Here is a 24877-nt window from a genome sequence, read left to right as displayed (position 1 = left end):
CGCTGGCGTTAGGACAGAACCAAGGGTAGAGGCATCCAGAGCCTCCGTGGACTCCATTAAACTGGATCAGTTTGAGTTGGTCAGTACCGATGATGTGGACAAGATCCTTGGAAGCGTTCGGAAGACAACCTGCTCTCTCGATCCCTGTCCCTCATGGCTAGCTGCTCAGGGGGGACCGGTGGTAACCTCGTTGTTACACCGGATTATTAATACATCTTTGAGGGATGGGCAATTTCCATCCAGCTTAAAATTGGTCACTATAAAACCGCTGCTAAAAAAGCCCTCCCTCGACCCCCTGATACATAGTAATTATTGGCCAGTCTCGCTGCTGCCATTTCTGGGGAAGGTGATCGAGAGGGCGGTTGCAATCCAGCTTCAATCGGTCTTGGATGAAACGGATTATCTGGACCCATTTCAAACTGGCTTTCGGGCGGGTTACGAGGTTGAGACGGCCATGGTCGCCTTGGTCGATGATCTCCGTCTGGGCATTGACAGGGGAAGCGTGTCTCTGTTGGAGCTCTTGGACATCTCAGCGGCTTTCGATACCATAGACCATGGTATCCTTCTGGAGCGCCTGGCAGAGGTGGGAATCGGGGGCACTGCGCTCCAGTGGTTCCGATCCTACCTCTCTGGGAGGTTCCAGATGGTGCAGCTGGGAGACGTGTGCTCCGATAAGAGGGCCCTGACATCTGGGGTCCCTCAAGGAGCCATTCTGTCTCCCATGCTTTTCAACATTTACATGAAACCGCTGGGAGAGATCATTCGGAGACATGGGGCGCGGGGTTATCAGTACGCTGATGACACCCAAATAGTCTTCTCTATGTCTCCGACTGATGCAGTGACCGAGGATGGCGTCTCTCCTCTCGTGGCCTGTCTGGAGTCGGTAATGGGCTGGATGAGGGAAAACCGACTCAGTCTGAATCCAGAGAAAACGGAGGTACTTGTGATAGGTTCCCCTGGTCCAGGAATGGCGGTGGTTCCACCTGTCCTGAACGGGATCACGCTTCCTGTGAAGGACTCCGTGCGCAGTCTGGGGGTGCTTCTTGATTCGTCGCTTCACCTCACATTTCAGGTGAATGCGATGGTCAAGAGCACCTGTTATCAGCTTCGGCTCATTCGCCAGCTGCACCCATACCTGGCCCAGAGAGACCTTGAAACGGTGGTACATGCTCTGGTAACCTCTCGATTGGATTTCTGCAATGCGCTCTACATGGGGCAACCCTTATACCATACCCGGAAGCTACAGATGGTACAGAATATGGCAGCCAGACTGGTCACTGGTACTTCCAGGGCCAGTCATATTACACCTATACTTAAAGATCTGCATTGGCTGCCCATTCGCTTCCGGGCACAGTACAAGGTGTTGGTGATAACCTATAAAGCCCTACATGGCTTGGGCCCAGGATACCTGGAGGACCGCCTCTCTTCATACATTCCGCCCCGCACCCTCAGAACATCCGGGCAGCAACTACTGAGGGTTCCAGGGGCTAGACTAGCCTCCACAACGAGGAGGTCATATTCCATCGTCGCCCCGGCCCTCTGGAATACGCTGCCCATAGAGCTCCGCTCGGCCACCTCCCTGGTCCAGTTTAGGAGGGAACTAAAAACCTTCCTATTCCGATCAGCATTCCCCGAATCAAGCGCCAGCTAGTCTTCCCCCCCTTCGATGGCAATGGCAGCTGGCTGATGGGGTTTTAGTTTTGTTTTAATATGGTTGTATAGTATTTTAATATTTATTGTAATTGTATTTGTATTGTTATTAATATGTTGTTCACCGCCCTGATCAGTGGAAGGGCGGTATACAAATAAAATCTTTATTATTATTTATTTTAATATTTATTTATACCCTGCTCTTCAGCCAAGGCTATCAGAGCAGCTTACAATTTGTTAATTAGACATTTCCCTGTCCTCAGGCTTACAATCTAAAAAACATAAAAGGAGAAGGGTAGCATGACAGCAATAAATAAGACAGAAACAAAAGAGCGCAGTTAATAGAGAATAAATAACAGCTATAAACCTTGTGCCAACCTAAGTTCCCAGGGAACCTACAAAATGTATCCCTAATCACAATGATCCAATCCACCTCCTTGCTATCAGTGTAATACCTGCAGAGCCCCAATGGTTTTATGTAGATAACTGTTCTGTAGCATGGCTGAGTGAACAAACAAAAGGCTGCACCCATATAACATACACTAAATAGAAGCATGGCAAGAAGACTGCCTCCTCTTCACATGAACCTGGCCAAAATTTGAGATCCTCAGCAGAGATCCCTGCTGAATGTTCCACTACCTCAAGAGACTAGGACCCCATACAGACAGGCCAAAATAAAGCTGCTTTGGGTCACTTTGGAGGTATGCTGTTTAAATGGTGCATGCATCCTAAGAATCCGGAAGCTGCATCAAAGCAGCGCTTCAGTACTTAAGACTGGAGCGTGGCTTTGGCGCAGCTTCCGGCCTCTTAGGACGCATGCATCATTTAAACAACATACCTCCAAAGTGACCCGAAGCAGCTTTATTTTGGCCTGTCTGTATGGGGCCTAGGATGGTGAGCACTTGAGACAAGACTTTTCTTACAGCAGCACTTCAACTGAGGGTGTATCTACATTGTAGAAATAATGCAATTTGATACCACTTTACCTGCCATGGCTCCATTCCACAGCATCCTGGGACCTGTAATTTTGTGAGGCACCAGCACTCTTTAGCAGAGAAATAAAGTACAAATCCGAGGATTCCATAGGATGGAGATACAGCACTTAAAGTGGTGTCAAACTGCATTATTTCTACAGCATAGATGCACCTTGAGGAACTGCCTCCAAAAGGAAGTCAGACTGGCTCCTTCCTCACTGACTGTCAGTGAGCAACTAAAACTGTACTATTCCATATGGCTTTCAAAGTTTTCTTAAATCCCTTCTGGAAGGATTTTTAAATTACACTCAATTTCCATGCTTCCTTCTGATTCCAATCGTGGTTCTGGTTGCTTTAACTGTGTATGATATTTAACAATTTTTCAATTAAGTGTTGTAGTCTTTCTTTTAGAAAAATAATGCTTTTTCTGTTTATCTTTTTAATGTTTTAAATAAAAAAATAATTTGTTGTCTATTGTCTTTTGGGAGTAGACAGATTGAGAGGCACTTATATACACACATAGAATCATATACCACCTCCTCCCTTTGGAGCTCAAATTACAAAGAATGTACTGTTCCCAGAAGGGGATGGAAAAGCTCTGAAAATACAAGGGAGAGTTGGCAGGATGATGTGGAGAAAAGCAGGAGGGTAAAACGTATCTACCAACTGCTAACTGGTGGCCAGGTAAAACAGGTAATGGACAGCAAAGAGGGTCAAATGTCAAAAAGAGGCCAGCAAGCCAAGAGACACAGAAGGCTAAGGAGCTATCAAAGACCTGTCAACAAACAGCTTATTTGTACTCAGAATTAAATAACTGATCATCAACAACACATTCATAGGACAAGCAGAAGAATAGCATTGTGGGCCTTCTCTTCCTGCTCCTTCCCCTTGTTCTCCATGCTCCTGTTCTTTCTGAATCATCATTCTTGCAGCCACTGCTGGCCATTACAGTGAAAACCCTAACAAGGAAAGCAAAGCAGTCATAGTGGTGATGGGAAAAATGTACCAAACAAAAATGTTATGCCCCATCCCAAGAAACTGATTTCAATTTTGTTGAGAATAAAAGGTACTTTACATTCTGGTTAAAAACAATTCAGTAAACTTAATTAATATGAATGCCTTGGTTCCAATGTCTGGCATGAAGACATTTGTGCAGGCACACGTCCAAACAGTAACATCCTGATACAGAAATATCTACAAGTAGAAATAGGAGGCAATGAACCTAGTTTTTGGATCAGCAATCACCAGCATAATTTAATCCTTTGTTCCACTTATTGCTAACAGCAAATTTAGTGCTTTCCAACAAATTTTATAAACTACGCTTACTTAACTCAATTTCTATAATACAGTAGGACTGGTTGAGGCACTCAGAACTGATAGACATACACACACAAGTGTTCTACAGTGGCCCCACCGCATTGGAGGGCTAGTGATCTACAGGGACAATTACCCGCAGAGCACCATGCCCCATATTCAGTGGCAGTACATGCATGCAAATGCACCACCAATTGAATAATATGGGGTGCAACTGTCTGTGTTTTTTCTCATCTGTGGTGGATGGGGCTTGGAACCAAATCTCTGTGGATAGGAAGGGTCCACTAATACTCAATACTGCCATACTGTACTAGAATATAAATGATACATAGACTACAGTCTATCCTAAAGTTAGGATAATCGAAGCAATCGTATTCCCCATTGCCTTGTACAAATGTGAGAGCTGGACAGTGAAGAAATTAAACGGAAGGAGAAACAACTCATTTGAGATGTGGTGCTTGAGGAGAGTGTTGAGGATAGTGTGGATAGTCAAAAAGACAAACAAATGGGTCCTAGAACAGATCAGGCCTGAACTCTCACTGGAAGCCAAATTGTAACTGTCATACTTTGGACACATCAAGAGAAGGAATGACTCAGAAAACTCAATAATGCTAGGAAAGATGAGAGGGGGACTAGAAAGAGAGGAAGACTGCATACTAGATTCATACATTCAATCAAGGAAGCCACTGTCCTGAGCCTACAGGACCTGCACAGAACAGTTGAGGACAGGGGGTGTTGGAGGTGTCTCACTCATGGAGGGTCCTCGGGAGTTGAAGTTGACTCTAAGACAGTTAACAACAACAACTGACTGAAAATGACAAAAAACCAAAACAAAAACAACAACAACAAAAAACCTTACTTCGGACCTATCAGTTCTTCTAACATATGACTCCCAGTTAGCCCATTTCTTCCATAAAATGAAATAAAAATTCTTTCAATCTTCCAAGCAGGATTACTAACTTAGAATTAGTTAGCCTGAGTGTATAAATCAAATTATAATTGACAAGGTATCATAAGCCAAGCCACACTGGCTGCAGAAACAGCTTGGGAAAATATCCTTTTCCTTTTTGGGTGGACAGACAGACAAACAAAGAATAGCTTTCCTGAAGGTACTTTTCAGGCTAAAATAGACCACTTTTGGTTTGTGGCTACAAAATAGTCCCTAAACTGACAAAATGACTGCCTTTCCACTCAAATCAGTATTGTGAATTCTGGCTCATCCAATATTTGCCTGATAATTCCTGCCAGTGGCGTTTCCAGCACAGGTGTCACCCAGTGCATGGGGGAGGGGGCTTATGGAGGTGGGGCCAAAAGGGCAGCCTCCACCCAAGCCTTCTGAGTCCATGGAGGATCCACATGGCAGCCTCTTTCCTTCCTTCCCTCCGATCTCCCTGAGTCCTCCAAGGACTCTGAGGGCATCCTCCCTCCCTCCCCATGCCCCCAGGTCCTCCAAGAAGTTGCAGGGTATCTTCCCTTCCTCCCCCCCCCCCCATGTTCTGAGTCCTCCAAGGTGTCCTCCCATGCCCTCCGTGTCCGCCAAGGACTCAGAAGGCAGCCTTTTTCTCTTCATGCCTTTGAAATCCATGCTGGACTCGGAAGACAGCCACAGGGGTGTGTGTGTGTTGGGCAGCAGCACACTGGCCCTCTTCCTCCATCATGGGTTTTCTCCATGGAGAAGGATCCCTGGATGGAACTGCCTAGAAAGGCACATGTTCAACCCTCCTGTTAGGCTTGTTCTACACCAGGGAATAACAAAACCTCTGAAATAGGTTTGGCAGCTGCTTAACAACACACATCTGAAACCAAGGTTTGTTGCTGAATTCCAGTTCCTAGTTGTTTGGAAACAACAAACCAGGATTCTTGGACTGGAAGTACACTGACTGAAGAGCTCATAAATACAAATAGAAAAGTGTGTTAACAATAACATGAATAGCAACATCCATTTACTAATGGTTAAACATCTAAAATTTAGGCCAGAAAAAAAAACTTTTACAAAACCACTTTTTAAAAAGACTGAAGTACATGATTAATTAACATAATAAGTATCAAAGGACTCACGATGTTCCTGGACTGGCTGTTGGGGGAGGACCTGGAGAAAAAGATAAGGGGAATGACAGGGGGGAAAGAGAGAGTTTTAAGAAAGATGCTTATTTTCTAGATTCTAATAAAAGACTGAAAGGCATTATTACATAGCTTAAGTCAAAATGCTATCAGTAAGTATAGATTCTGCTCTTTTACATATAAGAACAGAATAACTACATTCTCTGTACAATGATAAACAAATGTTCCATAATTCCTCAGTATAACCTCAGTATATACAGGTTGAGTTCCAATGGGTGTTCACATGGGTGGCTGAGATAGTGACACCTTTGCTTCCTGATGGGTCAGTATAAACAAACTTTGTTTCATGCATAAAAGTATTAAAATATTATACTTAAAATTACCTTCAATTTATAAGATGTTTATATGTTTACAAGGTGTATATGAAATGTAAATAAATTTCATGTTTAGACTTGAGTCCCATCTCCAAGATACCAATTCCAAAATCTGAAAAAATCCAAAACACTTCTGGTCCCAAGCATTTCAGATAAGGGATACCCAACCTGTATTAAAATATTTCATCTATCACCTACTTTTCATGATACCTGAAAAGTAAGTGACTAAATAAACTAAGGCCCATTCTAGATGGGTCTTTGCACCACCCTTGTCACGTGCTAGGGGTTGGCCGAGGACCTAGCGTCCATACCAGCCTCACCCCTAGCACGTGACGAGAGCGTAAAAATGGCGGCACCCTATACACACGGGTGCCGCTATTTTTACATGCTGGACACTTAGAGTCCGCACGTCACCCTTGCCTTGCAATGTCAAGAGTGCGCCATTTGCACACTTGTGCGTCGCAAGCGTGGCGCAAAAAGAAACGGCTTTTTGCGGCTTCTTTTTCCGCTACTGGGAAGCCTCCCCGTTTGGAGGCTGAGGCTTCCTGGCGGCAGAAATGGAGGCGGCGGCAGAGCGCCCTTCTTGGGCGCTCTGTAATGCGCCTAAGAAACTGAATTGCTTTGTCAGTCTGAACATGTGTGCCACAGGGTGTGTTGTGTTGCTAAGACATCGTGGGAAAGTTTCTTGTGTGGTCCTCAATAAAAAATATGGAAGGTATTTGCCTCTATAATGTTATCCAATATTTCTCAGAAACAGCAGCTTTCTCGATAAAGGCTTACCAAATTTCACAAAGAGGACGCCAGTTGTAGAAACAGTTTTCCTGCCATTTGTTGCCACACACTGAAAGTAGCCAGTGTCAGTGGTATCAAGGTTTCTTATTCGCAGCCGAGACCCATAGCTTGTTGCACGGAAAGATATCCTTCTGGGTTCTTGTACAACAGGAGCATCATTTTTCAGCCAACGGACAGTTGGAGAAGGATTACCAGATACCTTACAGTGCAGTTCTGCTGTCTGACCTAGTGTAGTGGTGATATTGTTCATGGGCTCATCAAGAGTCAAGAAATAATCTGTGAAAAACATGTACAAAAAGTTAATTAAGCTAAAGTAACCAATTATTTGTGCAGTGTTATAAAAGAATACAATTCTTGTTTTAAGCAGTAGATAATCATATAAATTCAATAATTAGACAAAGCATTCTGGTTTGAGAGCCAGCAAGGTGTAGTAGTGGTTTAAGCATTGAACTACAACTCTGGAGACCAAGGTCGATTCCCTGCTCAGCCATGGAAACCCACTGGGTGACCTTGGGCAAGTCACACATTCTTAGCCCTAGAAATCCCTGTGATAAATTGGCCTGATAGTTGTGTGCCTTCAAGTAGTTTTGTTGGAAACTACTTGAAGGCACACAACAACAATAATTCTAGTATAGTTACTATTAATAAGACTCTCTTCATTTTGACCCCTAAGATGAATAGCATGAAAGTTTGACCTGTTTCCATAGCCTAGCAAGGATCCAGACTCTGTCCTAGTCTAACGTTCAAACCACTACACCATGCTGGCTTTGTGAATTGACTATAGTTTTACAAGTAAGTAGAAGAAAGTAGACTGACCACTCATTTAGGCATTCAATAATCTGGCATTGTGCACTGAACAGTCAAGGTCAAGAAAAAACATAGTCTAAGTTGGATCTCACATTCTTGAATTCTCACAGAAATCTGTATTTAATAATAGCAAACTAATAGTGCAGAGCTTCTGAGAAACCACATTCAAATTTTAGTATTAGATTTCTTTACGATGCTGAACTTGATTATACTTCAAAGATAGCAATTTAGCTGCCATAGTATAATACTATTGAAGAGAGTAAAATTATTCTTTTCTCTGTGACTGTTGCGTTGACAAGGGTATTGAAAACCTAGACTGTACATACAAGATTTCCAGAGAAACAAAGCATGTGTGAGTTACAATTAATTGAGGGTGCTGATTTGTTTTTTGAGACATTAAGAAATGATGTATATATTAAATGAAAATTTAACAAAACACACTGTTACAAGATACTTGCATTGTCACAAAATACAAAGCTTCATTTGTTACAAAATACAGTTCATGTCTTTGTAGGTACAGTTGGCTCACTGTATCCATGGATTCTGCATCTATGGATTCAACCATCCACAGCTTGAAAATACAGTCAGTTCTCCATAGCCACAGATTTTTTAATCCACAGATTCAAGCACCATTTTACCATGCCATTGTATTTAATGGGACTTGCGAATCCACAGATTTTGGTATTGGCTCAAATCATGTCTTGAACATTTTTTATATTCAGTTTCTTATGCTCAGGCCACTTACACCAGAAGATATCTATTTATGTCAATGAAACCTTGATAGTAAGATAAAATTAGAGACTGGACAATAAATCCAAGTTAAGTCTTTTATTTGCTTTTATACATTACCAGCCTTCATCTCAAACTAGATACTACTTAATAAAAGCAGCTTCAAAAATGCTGAATTGAAATCAGCATTTTTTTTAGATAATACATAATATAATAACAGTCAATTTTACTTTTTAATTTGTTAAAACAATTTGCTCCCAGTTTTAAATTTTGAATACCAGGTTTTAAGCCACAGAGATTGTTCTTCTTCTTTATGCCTGAGTTATAACCACTGAAAAAATGCTGACAGACCCTTACTGTAGCAAGCCTAGTGGGTGCTCTATAATGAACTTTTAAATTGCTTGAGATAATATCTGGAAAACTTGGCCTTTCTGGTTTTGACCCATTGCCAACATAAACACTGCACATCATAAGTCACCTTCATGAGCCTGAGAGTATAAATTGGAGACGCAGAATGTAAAATCTAAATATTAGACATCTTTTATTTTGTAACATTTTTCTGATTTTCTGTGTGTCATGAAATAGTTGCAGCTGTGCTTTAATACATACAGAAGTTTACATTCTGCAGGCACAAATTTTTTTTTGTAAGGGGAAATATACACATATTTCTTCAGTTGTGTCCTGACACTGTTAAACAGGAAACTTTCAGAGTATTTACTACTTTAAGTGGCGTCCAGGTGTGTTTCAAAGTAAAACCATCAAATTCTGACCAATGCATTTTAATCTTTGTATGATTACTCTAGCCACAATTTCTATAGTCACAGTTTACAGCTGAAACTCCATGGAATCAATACATTTTTGCTGTCTGAAGCAGAAGAGTAAATGGCGCCTCCCCACGAAGAAAGGTACATAGTATCCAAGTTTGCTGCCACACTCAGAATTAATGCAGTTTGACAGCACTTCAACTATCATGGCTCCATCTTATGGGATCCTGGGGTTTGTTGTGGCAGTAGAAATCTCTGACAGAGAAGGCTAAATGTCTCACAAAACTACAAAGGCCAGAATCCCAGAACACTGAGCCACGGCAGTTAAAGCAGTGTCAAACCTCATGAATTCTGCAGTGCAGATGCAGCCCATTTCGGTCTGGTTTATTTTAGCACGCCACACATCTCCCTTGATTCATCATGCTTTCAAATGATGAATGAGTAGATGATCAGTTTACTATGTTTGCTTATTTATTTTTATTCCTTCTTTTCACCTAGAAACTTTGGCATTAAAAGTGTCTTTCTTTATCATTTGGCAATGAGTGGCATACTGGGACATAGGGAATTATCACATTATTTATTTATTTATTTATTTATTTATTTATTTATTTATATGGTGCTGTAGATTTGCACATGAGGGCTATTTACACTTGAATACAGTGCACCCACGTATGATGCGGGCGCATTATATGCTGCTTTCAGCATATGCTGAAAGCAGTGACAGAAGAAGCGGCCCCGCATACCAAATGAAGCAATGGTGCATATGCGCCGCTGTGAGCATGAGCCCCATTACTTCTAATGGGGCTCAAGCACACATGGAATTTTTTCTATGCGGGGGGGGGGGGAGTTCTGGAACAGATCCCCTGTGTAAAAGAAGGGACCACTGTAATGCTATACTAACATTATTTAGCAAGAATGATACAATGGTGAAATTCACACGGTGTCACAATAACAAGGCATTAACCATTCATGAATGGTAAAATAGAGCTATTACGTTCTGCATGTTGAAAGAAGGGGTTGTGATCAGAGAGGAAAAAATCGGGTAATCTCTCGCTGTTAAGGAACTCTCCTGTGACTCACAACTGTGACATAGGAAGTGATTCTGTGAAACAACACACTGGGGGACTCTTTATCTGGAAGGTTTAATGATGGCTTCTCAATGGCGCTATTGAAAAATGGGCATGTTACAGACCGCCTGAAAGCGGTGGTCTGCCACCGCCGCCATTAGCGGCGCCGAGGAGCCCCAGCGGCCAAACCACGAGACTCCCCGGTGCCGCAAAAAGTGCCAAAATGGCGCTTCTTGTTGTGGCACGCTAATGACGCTGCAAGGCGTCGATGGTACACTCATGATGTCATTAGCGCCGCGCGATGTGCAGACACTAAGCATCCGCTATGTCAAGATGGCGGCGCCTGTGTAGAATGGGCGCCGCCATTTTGTACATCCCCAGGATGTACTAGGGTTAGGGGCATGTGTAAAGCACGCCCTTTGCTAACCCTAGTAAGTCCTGGGGATGTACTTTATGCCCTTGCGGAACGGGCTATGATTGCCTTTCACATGTTCACGATAGTGCTAATGAAGCGCTATTGGCAAGCCATTAACATTTTTTGTTGTTAATGAGAAGTTGCACTAGAATGATGCTATGAGGACGGGACAAGTACGGTATGGGCACGACGTTGTGCGCAAACATGACGACAGCATAGCATTTTTCTCCAGCTTCTTATCTCCATGTGATGATCTCCATAGAATCATAGATCTGAAAGAGACCTCAAGGACCATCAGGTCCAACCCTAGCAAAGTACCCCTGACAGATGGCTATCCAGTCTCCATTTAAAACCTTCAAAGAAGAAGACTCCATCACACTCCAAGTGTTTTCCACAGCTGAACAGTAATTACTGCCAGGAAGTTCTTCCTAATGTTGAGGTGGAATCTCTTTCCCTATAGTTTGCATCCATTGCTCAGGGCCCTATACTTTGGAGTAGAAGAAAACAAACTTGTTCAATCCTCAGTATGGCACCCCTTCAAATATTTAAACAGGGCTATCATATCCCCTCTTAACCTTCTCTTCCTCAGGGTAACATACCCAGCTCCCCAAGTCTCTCCTCTATAGGGCATGGTTTCCAGACCCTTCACTATTTTGGTTTCCCTCCTCTGGATACGCTCCAGCTTGTCAACATCCTTTTTGAAGTCTGGTGCCCAGAACTGGACACAGTATTCCAGGTTAGGCCTGTCCAAAGCCGAATAGCACCTCAGCATCACTCTGGAGTGCCTACAGAATGAGGGGAATTTGGGCAAGCTTTGGGGCCAGCCTGGAGTATTCTAGCCAGTGTAGACCTGCCTTTATGGTTCTTGTGGTCTCTTCCAACTCTATAATTCTATTCTATAATTCTATGAAAACATTTCAACTGAAGAGCTGTTCAAACAGATTATACTTTCAAAATGTCATTTGCACGACCACTTTATTACAATAGTAGGAAGGTAGAATCCCAAGACAAGACTTCTCAGTAGTGGCACCACAGTAGTGGAACGCTTTCCCTAGCAATTTGGTTAGTGTCTAAACTGATGAGCTTTTAAGCATCTGGTGAAGCCAGCTTCTTTTCCTCAGGATTTACTGGGATATTAACAGTGCTTTGAGTTTTGCTATTAGCTGCATTGGATGCTTTATGCTGAAAGGTGGGTTTATTTTTTTTAAATACATGAATACATGACAATATTTGAAATTAAAAAGGAGGTTGACTACAAGGAAGTCCAGGCCCTAACAACACTGAATTCAAAAGGCAATAAAACCAGAGCAAAAGGCATTTTAATAGTTCATTCCATACAGACTGCATTCCTAAATGTATTCATTCATGAATAACTCCATTTTATTAAGAGCTCAAGGCCATGATGCAGATTAAGTATCAAAACTCTACAACACAAAAGCACAAGCGTGCATCCGAAACTAGAAAATATTTATGGTGAGAAAACTGTTCACTCGAACTATCCATATATTTAATATTCAAAAATTGTGGCAGGAAGAGAACACTAAAAGTATTAATTTAAAAAACAACAACAAACAGACACATACTTTCACTGCTTTGACAAGTGAATTAGATTTTGCAAGCAGTATAATTATATAACATTTGAACAAAGCAGACTACATCATTCAGCCTAAATGCTACAGTGGATTAAAGAAAAAGTTTCAAGGCATCAAAAAAAAACCCAAACCCACACCCTTCAATGTTTAATTGTATTTAATTGTAGGTGCAGAACTTGTCTAAGAGCTTCCAGACAGCCAACTTAATATTAAGTCTTAATGTGCCTGCTATCCGAATGGTAATTCTTGTCTGCATCTGAGCTTCTTTTGCTAACTTTTGGCAAACTCTCTCACCAAGAATAGGTAGATGCCACAAATCTGGCATAGTAACTGAACACAGCTTCAATATATGTGAAATGGAATGGTGCATCCTTGGGGTACCATGATAGTTGGCAGCCTACATCTCAATAGGGGTGAAATCCACTTCATGATTAATTGTGAACTATAAAATGATATTTGGAGGATAAAGTTCAGCACCTTGTTTCAGCATAGACTGTGTAGTGGATTCAACACTCCACTGATGTGGAAACCACAAGCTACATCGGCTAGGGCCAACCTGAATGTCCTGTAACAAGAGTCCGCAACAAAGCATTGTAACAAGAGTCCGCAACAGAACATTAAGAATCAATAGCTGGGGTTCAAACAAGTGATTATGTTTATTAATTTTACAAGATAGTTCTGCATAGTCAAACCTTTACCTTGCAGACCAAATGACTACTTTTCATTCAGGATGGACCCCTAACAACTGGACCCATAACAACTGGAAATAAGAAACCATGTTCCTCTTGCCCTCTTCAGGGTTGTCTGTGTGAAAGAATATTATTCAGAGCTTTCTGTACATTACTCTACCTGATTATGAATATTATTTTTTTTAAACTATTTTGTTTTCTAAATTCATTCAAAAAATTACAAAGAACTCAGGTGATACCGTTGAAACTGAAAATAGTTAATATAAAAGGAGTTTTTCTTATTTACTTTACAGAGAAAATGGAGGACTACATGCGCGACTTATCCCAAAAAACTGAGTCAACTTATCCACGGGGCAATATAAGTTCTGTACTTTAATTCTTATTTAAAATTAACCATCCTGTGGTGAGTGGCAAGAGTGTAATCTGTTCTGGAAGCACTGACCCCGCCCCCCTCCCACTGTCTCATCTACCCAGCCTTTTAGTTTGAACACAAAGAGTGATGCCTGCTGGAATTTGCTAAGTTATTTGGGATTGTTTCCCTTTACATCCTTGGTTACATGTGCCTAAGTTTTACCCTTGACTTATCCACAGGTCATATCAAAATCCATAATTCTAGCTTCCAAACTTATAAATTTGGTCAACTTAGAGTCAAATTTATACAGCAATGGTAAATTCATGATAAATAGCATGCAAAGGGATCTTGTAGCACCTTTGAGATTAACTATGGCCCGTTACAGACAAGTGTAAAATACACACACCTAACCCTAGTACGTCCCCAGGATGTACAAAATGGCGGCACCAAATACACATAGGGGCCGCCATTACAACGTCACAAACGCACCGCCTCCAAACGGGGCGGAGCAGATGTGACATCTTTGCGCCGTGCGAGGGCGCATAGAGTGCCCTTTCCGCGGTGCTAGAAGGCGCTCCGAAACGAAGCTCCTTCTGCGATTTGCGTCACTGGCGCAGCCTTTAGATGGCTGTGCCAGTGACGCAAGGGAGAAAGGGGCCAAGAGGCCCCTTTCTCCTCCTCCCCACCGCTGTCGGGTGTCCTTGGGGCATGAAGCCCTAAGGGCACCTCTTTCCAGGCCGCGGGGAAGCGGCCTTTTGCCACTTCCTTGCGGCCTGGAAAGCGGCGGATTGGGGCCTTGGAGGCTGCTACTCTGGCAGCTGAGGCCCCGATCCGGCGGGGAAAGGAGCGCCTACAGGCCGCCCCAAAGGGGCGGTCTGTAACGCACCTATGTGAAAGAAGTTGTAACATAAGCTTTTGTAGACTTGGTCTATTTCCTCAGATGCAACCAAATCTAGACCAAGTCTACAAAAGCTTATGCTATAACTTCTTTTGCATAGTTAGTCCCAAAGGTGCTACAACATGCCTTTGCATACTGATATTCCAGATTAACATGGCTATGTCTCTGAATGATAAACAGCAGACATATAGTTTTTAAATTCTTGCATGAAATAATAAAAATGAAAATGAAGTCTCTATATACAGAAGTGGGTATTAGTATACAAAGTGCTGTATCTGAAATTATGAATGGTGTTTCTCAACAAGAAGGAATTTTTTTAACATTTTAGAAAGCAGTAGCCCTAAATATCCCAAGGGCACCAAATTCTCTCTGCTCTTGGAGCCTAAGCAAGGTTAGTACTCTGGTTAGTACTTGGACAGAAAACTGACAATGAATGCCATGTGCTATTGGCTTTATTTATTTCTTTTTATTTATTTAATGGATTTATATCCCACCTTTCTCCCAAAACGAGATTGACGGCAGCTGGTAAAACCACCTCTAGGTATTCTTTGCCTAAGAAAATGCTATGAAATTCATGGGGTCACCATAAGTCAACAGACAACTTGAAGGCACATGCATACACATATTATGTTAAACAGAAATACACAAACTCCCATTTTTTTGTATACGAATATATGTAAACGGAAGTGTATGTGTGTGCAGAAAATAATGGCTGAAGATTAATGCTGTGAAGTCAAAGATCTGCAGTTATTTTTGACATTTTGACACATAGTCACTTTAGGATCTGCTTCTTATTATCCCTTCCTTTGCTTTTTAAAGGTCTATTTTTCAAACAAAAATGTCAGGAAATCGGGAACAGAAATGTACAATAAAACACGTCCCTTGGCCTACTGATCTATTAATCTTTCAAATAAAGTAAGATAGCTGGATGAGCCAGGAAAAGGTTATTATATATAGTTACCTTGTGTGTTACTGTCAAACGTTCATTATCCTCACTGGAGTTTAAAGGTGGGGGGGGGGGATCCTAACCAAAGTCCAAAATAAATTACACATTTTTGAAACAGTTTAGCATAGTCATGAACTGTCTATTTTTTGATAGGTTTTGTTGTATGACCTTCCCATTTAACACCCTATATTACTAATAAATGAGACATTCAAGAAACACAAATTCTCAAACAAAAACACACACTCCATCAGTGGAAAAGCAAACAAAAGAGCTAATGTGCTGTAACTAAAAAAATGTTCAAACAAAGTCAGAGAAATTTACTGCCTCAGCTACTCATGGGACCCCACAAATAGAATTTTTTAAAAATCCTAGTCCCATTAGAGACATTTGATTTACTGAATATCCCTGGATAGCAAGAGAAAATGAAAAGGTAAATTGTGCATGAATATGAACACCGTAATTCTACCTCCTTTCACCACATGAATCAATTTCACATTAAAAGATTTTATGAAGAGAATCTTGGAAAATCTAGAAGCCACCACTGACTAGGAGGTTAAAGGCACTAGATTCTTATTCAAGAAGAATTTTACAGAACCCGAATACTGAGATTCATTTATACAGTCAAATACCGATGGTCAAATTAAACAATATGCTTAATACTTATTTAGGTGCTCCCCCCAAGCAGCAAAAGACATCTGTTTGTCACAGCACACGATTCTCCTTATCTACATATCTTGCATTTTACACTGTGATGGTAAACAGGGACTTGAATTAAAAGTCTAACTGCTGAGAAATATGTATGTGAAGAAATTCCATTATGTGAAGAAAAATGGGTTCATCACAGAGAATATGTATTCCCTTAATGTTTCATCTTGATTCTATATTACATATATTCTCTGCATTTCCCCTGGTCTGGGTGCATGCTGTTAACATTATGAAGGTGGAAAACCTCAAATCAGGTCCAGGCTGTTTACACAATGCCCAGACCTAATTTGGAATTTCCACCTCTTGTCCTACATTAAAAAGAAACCGTTTTTGCTCTGAGTTTTCCAAAAAAGACAGAGCAAAATGTGGTGACGGTGGTCAGCTGCCTTCCCAAGTGGTCCCTGTGAATCTCTCTGCAAGCATGAGTTGCTCTGAGGTCAGAATGAGGCTGGATGTCTCATTCTGACTTCAGAGCGACTTGTGCTTCTGACTGTCTTGCAAGAACTATGTGTAAAGGCACTCATCTGTTGTTACTGTGTTTTGATGCAGCAGTTATAGGGGCCAGGATACTCCGGGAGCAGCCCACAGTATTCTGAAAAATGTAGACAAGCCCTGAGAGAGCAATCCTATGCATTTTTATGCAGAATTATCTCCACTGTGTACATTGGAGGGCCTTCCTAATTAATATGCACAAAATTAGAGTCTTACTCCAGTTAAAACAGTTAGGGTATGATCCTATGCACAACTAATTAATAATGATTATCAATTAATGAGGATTATTCTCAGGTAAGTGTACAGAATTTCAGTTTTTTAGGTAAAGGGAGCAGAGGTTTATGGTCCAAGGCTCTGAAAATGTCACTTATTCCCCCCCTTCTTACTGAAAAACAACACCTTATCTGTGTAAAAGGAAGAGAAACCAACTGCAAGAGAAACAATAAACTTCACAGCATCTGCTTGCTGTACAGTTTTTTCCTGTTAAGCTTGAACTAGAAACTGCAGGACCCCAACAGGGGTGGAGTTGTTCGCCCTATAGGTGAGTAAGGAAGATCTTCTTGCAGAAGTTACACGTTGGCTTCCAAGATGAGAAGGTTTGGGTTTTACAAAAAACAAAACAAATAAAAAACCTGTGCAAGGGAGGGGAACAAGCTTATGAAAACCATTTGAGGCTTTGCAAGAATTCCATGTGAATATTACTCAAAAAGAAAAAAAAAGGAAGAAAAAAGAAAAAAGGTCTCCAGTGTTTTTTTTAGTAGTTGCCAAGAATGCTTACAAAACCCATATGGTTTTTGAGGTGAGAGTTATTTGCACAGGACTACTGATCAGTAGTGCTATTACCAAAAAAACCATGAAGTGTCTTTAAAGCTGAGAACTTTTGTGGCTCACTTTCCTAGGCTGCATTTTTACTGCAGAAATAAGCCAGTTTGAGACCACTTTATCTGCCATCGCTGAAAGGTAGATGAATTTTGGGATTTGTAGTTTGTTGTGGCACCAGAGCCCTCTGACAGTGAAGGTTAAATATCTCACAAACCCCAGAATTCCCTAGCATGGAGCCATGGCAGTTAAAGTGGTGTCAAACTGGAGTGAAGCATGGTGCTGTGATTTCTATACCATTTTTATATGCACTGTCATTGGCATAGTCATCTTTTTTTTATGAGTTTTCACTCTGAAAATCTTGCTTGTGTGCTGATGTTTTGTAGCATCTAAATAATAACAAAAATATTATACTATAAATAAAAATATTGAGGAGACTGCCCAGCTATTCATCACACTGAGCTGCAGGCTTCCCTGATGTAACTGCTAGCCATTACTGACCTATGTGAATCACACTCACCTGCCAAGTTCCAGGTGTGTTGTGTGGCAGCTTTCACACTCAGACAACATTGCTCCTTGCTGAAGAACATGGGATTTGAAGGCTGCCAGTTTGGAGAAGGACTACAGCAAAGGTGGCCTTTCAATTTGTGACCCTCCAGATGTTGTTGGATTTTAACTCCCATCAGCTCTAGCCAACCTGGCCAGTGAATAGTGAAAGGCCCATGCAAGCTGAAGTCCAAGAACACTTGGAGGTTCATAGGCTGCCCGCCTCACCCCACAATAAATATGAGCCATTGTTCTACAGTCAATCCTTCTTATGTTCACTTACCAATCTCCAGAATTGTACAGCTTTTTCATGACTCTTTTTTACTGAAAAAATTGTGCAATTGGGCTTCTCTCTCAATTAACTTAAAATATCATGGAAGACTTCCAATAGCAAATAAATAAATAAATAAATAAATAAATAATCAATCCCCTTCTTTCTCTGTAAAAACAAACTTCTGCTAAAAAGCAAAGAAAGAAAGAAAATGGTAATATAGTGGTATGGAACAATGCAGAGAAGCATTTAAAAAGTGATCTTTAAGTTTTTTAATGCCGTGTTTGTTTCTTTTTCAAGTTTTGGTGAGAAACTGCCACCTCCCTGCCTCATCAATTGCTGCTTTCAACAGGTCTTCACGGGTGGTTGCATTTCTTTTAAATTTCATTTCCTGTTAGAAAGGATAAACAGGCAACTGTTTAATGCTGCCAATTTAATTTATTTAATAAAAACTGAAAGTTAAATGAGTCTCGGTTGGTAGACAGTCACTGGAGAAGTACTCAGAAGTGAGGGCATAGATAAACAGTAAAAAAACCAAATCCATTCAGTTTTATGATATTTTAATAAGAACATGAAATATATATCTAATGAAATACTGAAGAATGTGCATGGGGGAGGGATAATTTCTGAAGAATGGCAGGAACTGTGAAGCCATTGAATAGGGACATCGGCTTAATTGGGAGAGTTGGCCGGAAACCAACTTCACATGAGGCGTTTAACAAGCTTTAAAATCCTGTTTATATGGATGCTTCTGAGACCACATGCCAGCTCTTGGGGAAAACAGGTGAAAGTTGATTTCGTTAAGCTGTATGTTTCTGTTACCTGCACATTTTGCAAAGCATGTTTACAAACACTTTATGTGGCTACACCTGATGACCTGGACATTACACATTAAATTCAAGATTCTGCAAGTTATTTCCCACTTATAGTAACTCTAAGGCAAACTGAACCTATCATGGGGTATTCTTGGCAAAATTTATTTGCAAGACGTTTGCTCTGAGGTTGAGAGAATGCGACTTGCTTAAGGTCACCCAGTGGGTTTCCATAGATGAGCAGGGAAGTATTTGAAGCCCTAGAATCAAAGGCTGATAAAGTCTATAAAAGGAAGCACTGTGGTTGTGTGCTAGAAGTACATGATATTCATGCACAAGATTTTAGGTCCAAAGTCACCCAATCTGCCAAAAAGAATTTGGTGAGAACCAGGGTGGTGTAGTGATTTGAATGTTGGACTAGAACTCTGGGACACCAGGGTTCAAATCCTCACTGAGCCATGGAAGCCCACTGGCTGACTTTAGGGAAATCATACTCTTTTAGCCCAAGAGGAAGGCAATGACAAACCTCCCATAAATAAATTTTGCCAAGAAAACCCTATGATAGGGTCAGTATAAGTCAGAGCCAGAATGGTGTAGTAGTTAAGGACTATGACTCTGGAGACCAGGGTTGAATTCCAAGCTTGGCCATGAAACTCACTGGCTGTCCTTGGGCAAGTCACATGAGCTCAGCCTCAGGGGAAGGCAATGACAACCTTCTCTGAACCAATTTTGCCAAGAAAACACCATGATAGGTTTCCCTTGTGGTCACCATAAGTCAGAAATGGCTTGAAGGTACACAACAACAACAAGTCAGAGTCAATTTGAAGACCCGCAACAACATCATCTTTGGTCCAAAACAGAGACATTTCTGGGCTTGACAACCATTCCATCTTTCCAGATTCATGTTTTCCTATCCCATCAGATAAATCTTTTCCCTGAGCAGAAAGTTAAAGTCATGCATTAATTTCCTGGACTTTAAAAGTCTCCCTGTTGCGACATGGCCAGAAGGAGGAGGAGCCTGCCTGCAAAAGATATCTTTCCCAGCATTCCATCAATACTAAGGACTGAAACAACATGCAGGCATCTGCAAAAAATCTCCAATTGTTTTTTTTCCTGCTGTTTGCTTTGTGACATCTTGCCTGATGAAGAAGCCCATGGAGCTTCCTAGGGGAGCTTCAAAAGCTTGCAACAAGTATATTGTGCACTTTGGTTGGCCAATAAGGGTATCATTGATGGATTCTTTTTTGGATTTGTTAAACGGCCAACACAGCTACCCCTGCATGTTTTCAGTGATAGCATTCAAGCACTTTATGAACGACAAGCATACCAACGGAGTGATTATAATCCACTATTTATTTACTGTTCTTTATTAGGGATTTTTCAATCTCTCTGATTTTACATTCCTAAAAAGCCACAAAAAGGTGGTGTGTTAAAGCATCTGTGGAGTGTCACTTATACCCAATGGGCTGCTTTTGGCTTGATGGAATATGTTGCATCTGGGGAGGGGGGAGTAAGAGAGAGGCTGTGTTTACACTGCAGAATTAATGCAGTTTGACAACGCTTTAACTGCCATGTATCTATGCTATGGAATTCTGGGATTTGTAGTTTTGTGAAATATTTAGCCTTCTCTGTCAGAGAGCTCTGGTGCTACAGCAAACTACAAATCGCAGTATGGCATAGGATGGAGCCATGGAAATTAAAGTGATGTCAAACTACATTATTTCTGCAGTGCTGATTGGACCCGAGAGATAGAGAGAGAGAACACAACGTTCACCAATGAGAGGATGCTTCTAACACATTCTGATATGAGAAAATGTCTTTTTTCCAAACCATTTCTCCCTTCTTTTTGTACTAGTGCTGATGGCTGGAAATTGTGAAGTTTTACAATTACAGCAAGATTTTGATGGGCAAAAAATGAAACCACAATAAGGAAAATCTAGGTGAAGAGGATTTATAGTCTAATTCAGCCATTATGATAAGTGAAATACAATCAGTGAATTTGAGGAACATTAAGCCACCTAAAACATTAAGCCACCTAAAAAAACTAAAATTCCCAGTCTGAGCACAGAGAGATCTGGGTAGCCAGGACTACAACAGCTAAGATTGCATGTCCAGGATGCATGTGAGATTTCAGAGAAACATGACCACACTTGTGTATGTGTGTGTATGCATGAAAGAGAGTGAGCAAGAATATTTAATGTCCTATATGATTGCTGTCACAGATGTTAAAGCATTTTTCATTCCTCCTCCCAAACAAAAACTGCTTGCCTTCAAATTTCATAGCAAAATATTCAGGCAAACCAACTCAGACTAAAGTGTGTGAATATTGAATCCAGATTCCAAGAGCCACAAGATGAAATGTCAAGTAGGTCATAAACTGCTATAATTCACATCTTGACATTTAAAAAAACCCATGTGGAACGTGTTACCTGAAATAAAAAGGGGAGTCCCCACATTCTTCAGAAATCACAGTCCAAATATCAAATGGTTGCCTCTGGAAGGAAAACTCGCCTTAATTTCTCTCTCCTCAACCTTTACATCACATCTAAAAGATGACCAATTACAAAAGAAAAAAAAAAGTCCTAATTGTGGTTTTAAAAGTCTAGAATGGTACATTTCTTCATTTACCTTTGTCTAGTTCACTTGACATGTTCCATGAAGGCGTAGGTGTTAAATTAGCAGCAGCAGCCACAACAGACATGTTTGTTCCTAAATAGAGAAGAGAAGAGAAGGGGGGGAGAGAAATAGTTAATATACATGTAGCCTATTGATTAGGTAATATGAGAGTACAATGTTATTTCTGACAAGATGTGAATGAGTGCTGATGTTTTGGAAAAGCTGGTTATTAAGATCTTTTGAGCACTCTGTATCATCAAAAGCTAAAAGCTGTATAAGAAGAATACCTTTATTCGAACAACTAACAAAGAAGTATACAAACAGCATGCAATGGGTGTGTGGGGTGTGTGTGTGTGTGTGTATGAAAACTATCTATCAGGCACAGTTTGCAAAAGGCTGGGGGAAAGAGGAGTGATTAAAGGCAAATGTCTTTTTTGGTATCTCTTCCTTCTCTTCCATTTCTGCCTTTTGTAGTGCCTTGCCTGGTGGCAACCCCAAAAGCTGGTATGCTCTTTTGCTGACTTTTCCACGGTAGAATAATAAAAGTATTGGTCAACAGGACTGCCCCCATCCCCATTCTGTAACCATCAGAGTGTTCTGAAGGCAAAAGCCAGGAATGTTCTGAAGTATAAGTTTGTGTTCTGTTGAAAAGGAGTGAATCATAATGATTATAAGATTATATACTAGCTAAAACTAAAAGAATACCAACACTATAATATTTCAGGTGACTAATCAGGTCATTTAATAGTTTCTTGAGGACAAGAAAAGATGTCACAATCTTATTCAGCAGATTAGAACTACATCAGAAAGACAGGGCCTACATTGTAGAAATAAATGTACATACATGTTTTTGTGTATATATAGTTAGGGAGTCTGATTTGGTGATTTTAGGGTGTGAGGTGGAAAATTTATTTGTTTTATTTATATTCTATCTTTCTCCCAAAAAGGGATCTGAAATAGTGTACCTTGGCCAAATCATAACAAGACACAACTAATTAAAAAAATAATTATGCAAGGAAAGATAGACAGAAGGAGAAAGAAAGGAAGACCACAGGCCAGATGGATAGATTCAATCTGAGAGGTCGTGGGCCTGGATTTGCAGGAACAAAGATGAGCAGTGGAGGATTGGGGAAGGGGGTCCTAAAAATGTCTCATCCACAGGGTTGCCATGAGTCATGGTTGACTCAAGGGCAGCTAACAACAACAACAACAACAACAACAACAACAACAACTGTATAAGTTAAACAAACAGCTACACCACTATGCAGCACAAAAGTTTAAAAAGCAATAACCAAGCAGTCCAGTAACATCATTACATACTTTTAAAACATTAAATAATTTTAAAAAACCACATAAAACACATATCACAAGTGAACTCATTGCACATCCTTCTACCCCAACTATTTAAAAGGTTGATACCCTGTTTAAATAGGGCAATCTATACTTGCAGCAAAAAACAGCAGAGAGGAAGCTAATCAGGACTCCTGTGAGAGGGAGTTCCTCAGCCTAAGAGAAGGTGCTGTCTTGTGTCCTCACCAGATGAACCTGGGAAAATGTTTGTATATCACTAGTACAGTCTCTGCTCCAACTAGCAGTGCTCTGTTTCAAGGTCTTCTGCTGGTGGTAGTTTAGATCTATGGGGATGTTTGCCAGCATCAGTGGGCTCTACAGGGTGGATACGTTCCTCTGCACAACAGTGGCAGAGAGACACATCTGCTCTACTGAAATCTCTACAAGCCAGTTGATTTGAAATGGGTGGTATAGCAGGATTGTCTTCACTGTATTGTTTAAATAATTTGCACCACTGTTATCCTCTGTTGTTTGTTTGATCCTGTAGGATTATGATGCAAAATTATATTTTTATAATTCTGACTTCTGTTTTGTAAAGTGCCCAGAAAGTTTCATTAGGATATGTAATAAAATGGAATTTAAAAAAATTCAGATGACCCCAAGTAAAGATCAGTGTATTCACCGTAGTTCAATGAGGGATAGTGGGATTATTTGAGATCAAGAGGCTTAATGATGGTTTGCTTCTATGCATGTGGATTTCCTCCTGTAAATGATGCATTGATAAGTTAACATCTTTTTGTAGCAGTGAAGCAAATGCAACAAGCTCCTATGTATGGTTCAGCTGCTGAACTGTGTCATAAATGCACTGGATTAGTACATCAGTATTAGAAAATGAAATGGGATTGAAACAGAATTCTGCTTCAGTTTTCAGCTAGTTTAGTTGGAATGTTAATTCCCATTAGCCACAGTCAACATAGCCAACAGTTAAATAGTTAAGACAATAGTTAAAGATGATTGGAGCTGCAGCAGACCACATCTGCAGGACCACTCATTCTCTTCTCCAGACTAAACAATCCCAGCTCCCTAAATCGTTCCTCATAGGGCATGGTTTCAAGACCCTTCACCATTTTACCTTTGGATACACTCCAGTTTTTCAATGTCCTTTTTGAATTATGGTGCCCAGAACTGGACACAGTATTCCAGGTGGGGCCTGACCAAAGCAGAATACAGTGGCACTATTATTATTATTATGCTTTATTTACATAGCGCTGTAGATTTGCACAGCACTGTACATACAAACAATAAAATACATAAAAGTAAACCTGCCCATGGCATACATTCTTTTTTTTAAATTAAATTTTATTAAACATTTTAAAAGAAAAGAAAGTACAATACATTCTTATTCACATTAATTAAAATATATTCCACTACATCCTAAGAAATAATAGCATAATACATATAAATAATACATCACAATACAGGAAGGGGTTCAATAAAATAAGGCAGGCAACAAATTAAAAGCATCAAATAACAAATAGTCACACAATGCCTGGGAATGCTTCCCTGAACAGGATGGTCTTCAACTCAGTTTTGATACTGGTTAAAAGAGTGATGACCCGTGCTCGTGGAGGGAAGGAGGTTCCAGGAGTGAGGGGCAGCAAGTGAAAAGGAACGAAGCTGAGACGGGGCAGTGAAAATCTTAGGCTGAGAAAGCAGACCTTGAAGTCTATCGCATGGGCCCTGAAACGGGCTCGTTGCATTCCAAAATGGGAGGCGTGAATGGAACGAGATGGGGTTAGGGATGCATCTTACTGCACAAAGGAACACCGCCACTGCCGCCGGGCGTTCCAATTGCATCCCACATCCATTCCAGAGGGCGCAATTGCCCCTCAGAAGCTCCAC

At 40.8% G+C, this 24877-nt stretch overlaps 1 protein-coding gene across 4 annotated transcripts in view; it reads right to left on the bottom strand.

Moving 5' to 3' along the window:
• The window catches only part of ROR1 (ROR family WNT receptor 1), a 262338-nt gene that overhangs the window by 57559 nt on the left and 179902 nt on the right, over window positions 1-24877 (bottom strand). For all 4 annotated transcript variants that reach the window (XM_089515338.1, XM_089515339.1, XM_089515340.1 and 1 more), the window contains exons 2-4: window positions 21698-21778; window positions 7154-7441; window positions 5997-6027 (exon numbers count right to left, since the gene is read on the bottom strand). In XM_089515338.1, the coding sequence (XP_089371464.1) occupies window positions 5997-6027; window positions 7154-7441; window positions 21698-21778 (400 nt within the window). The remainder of the gene's footprint in view (window positions 1-5996; window positions 6028-7153; window positions 7442-21697; window positions 21779-24877) is intronic.

The sequence above is a fragment of the Sceloporus occidentalis genome, unplaced genomic scaffold (genome assembly GCF_023333645.1).
Source record: "Sceloporus occidentalis isolate IW3139 unplaced genomic scaffold, rSceOcc1.0.p SCAF_3, whole genome shotgun sequence".
NCBI lineage: Eukaryota > Metazoa > Chordata > Lepidosauria > Squamata > Phrynosomatidae > Sceloporus > Sceloporus occidentalis.
This window is presented reverse-complemented; position numbering and strand designations above follow the sequence as displayed.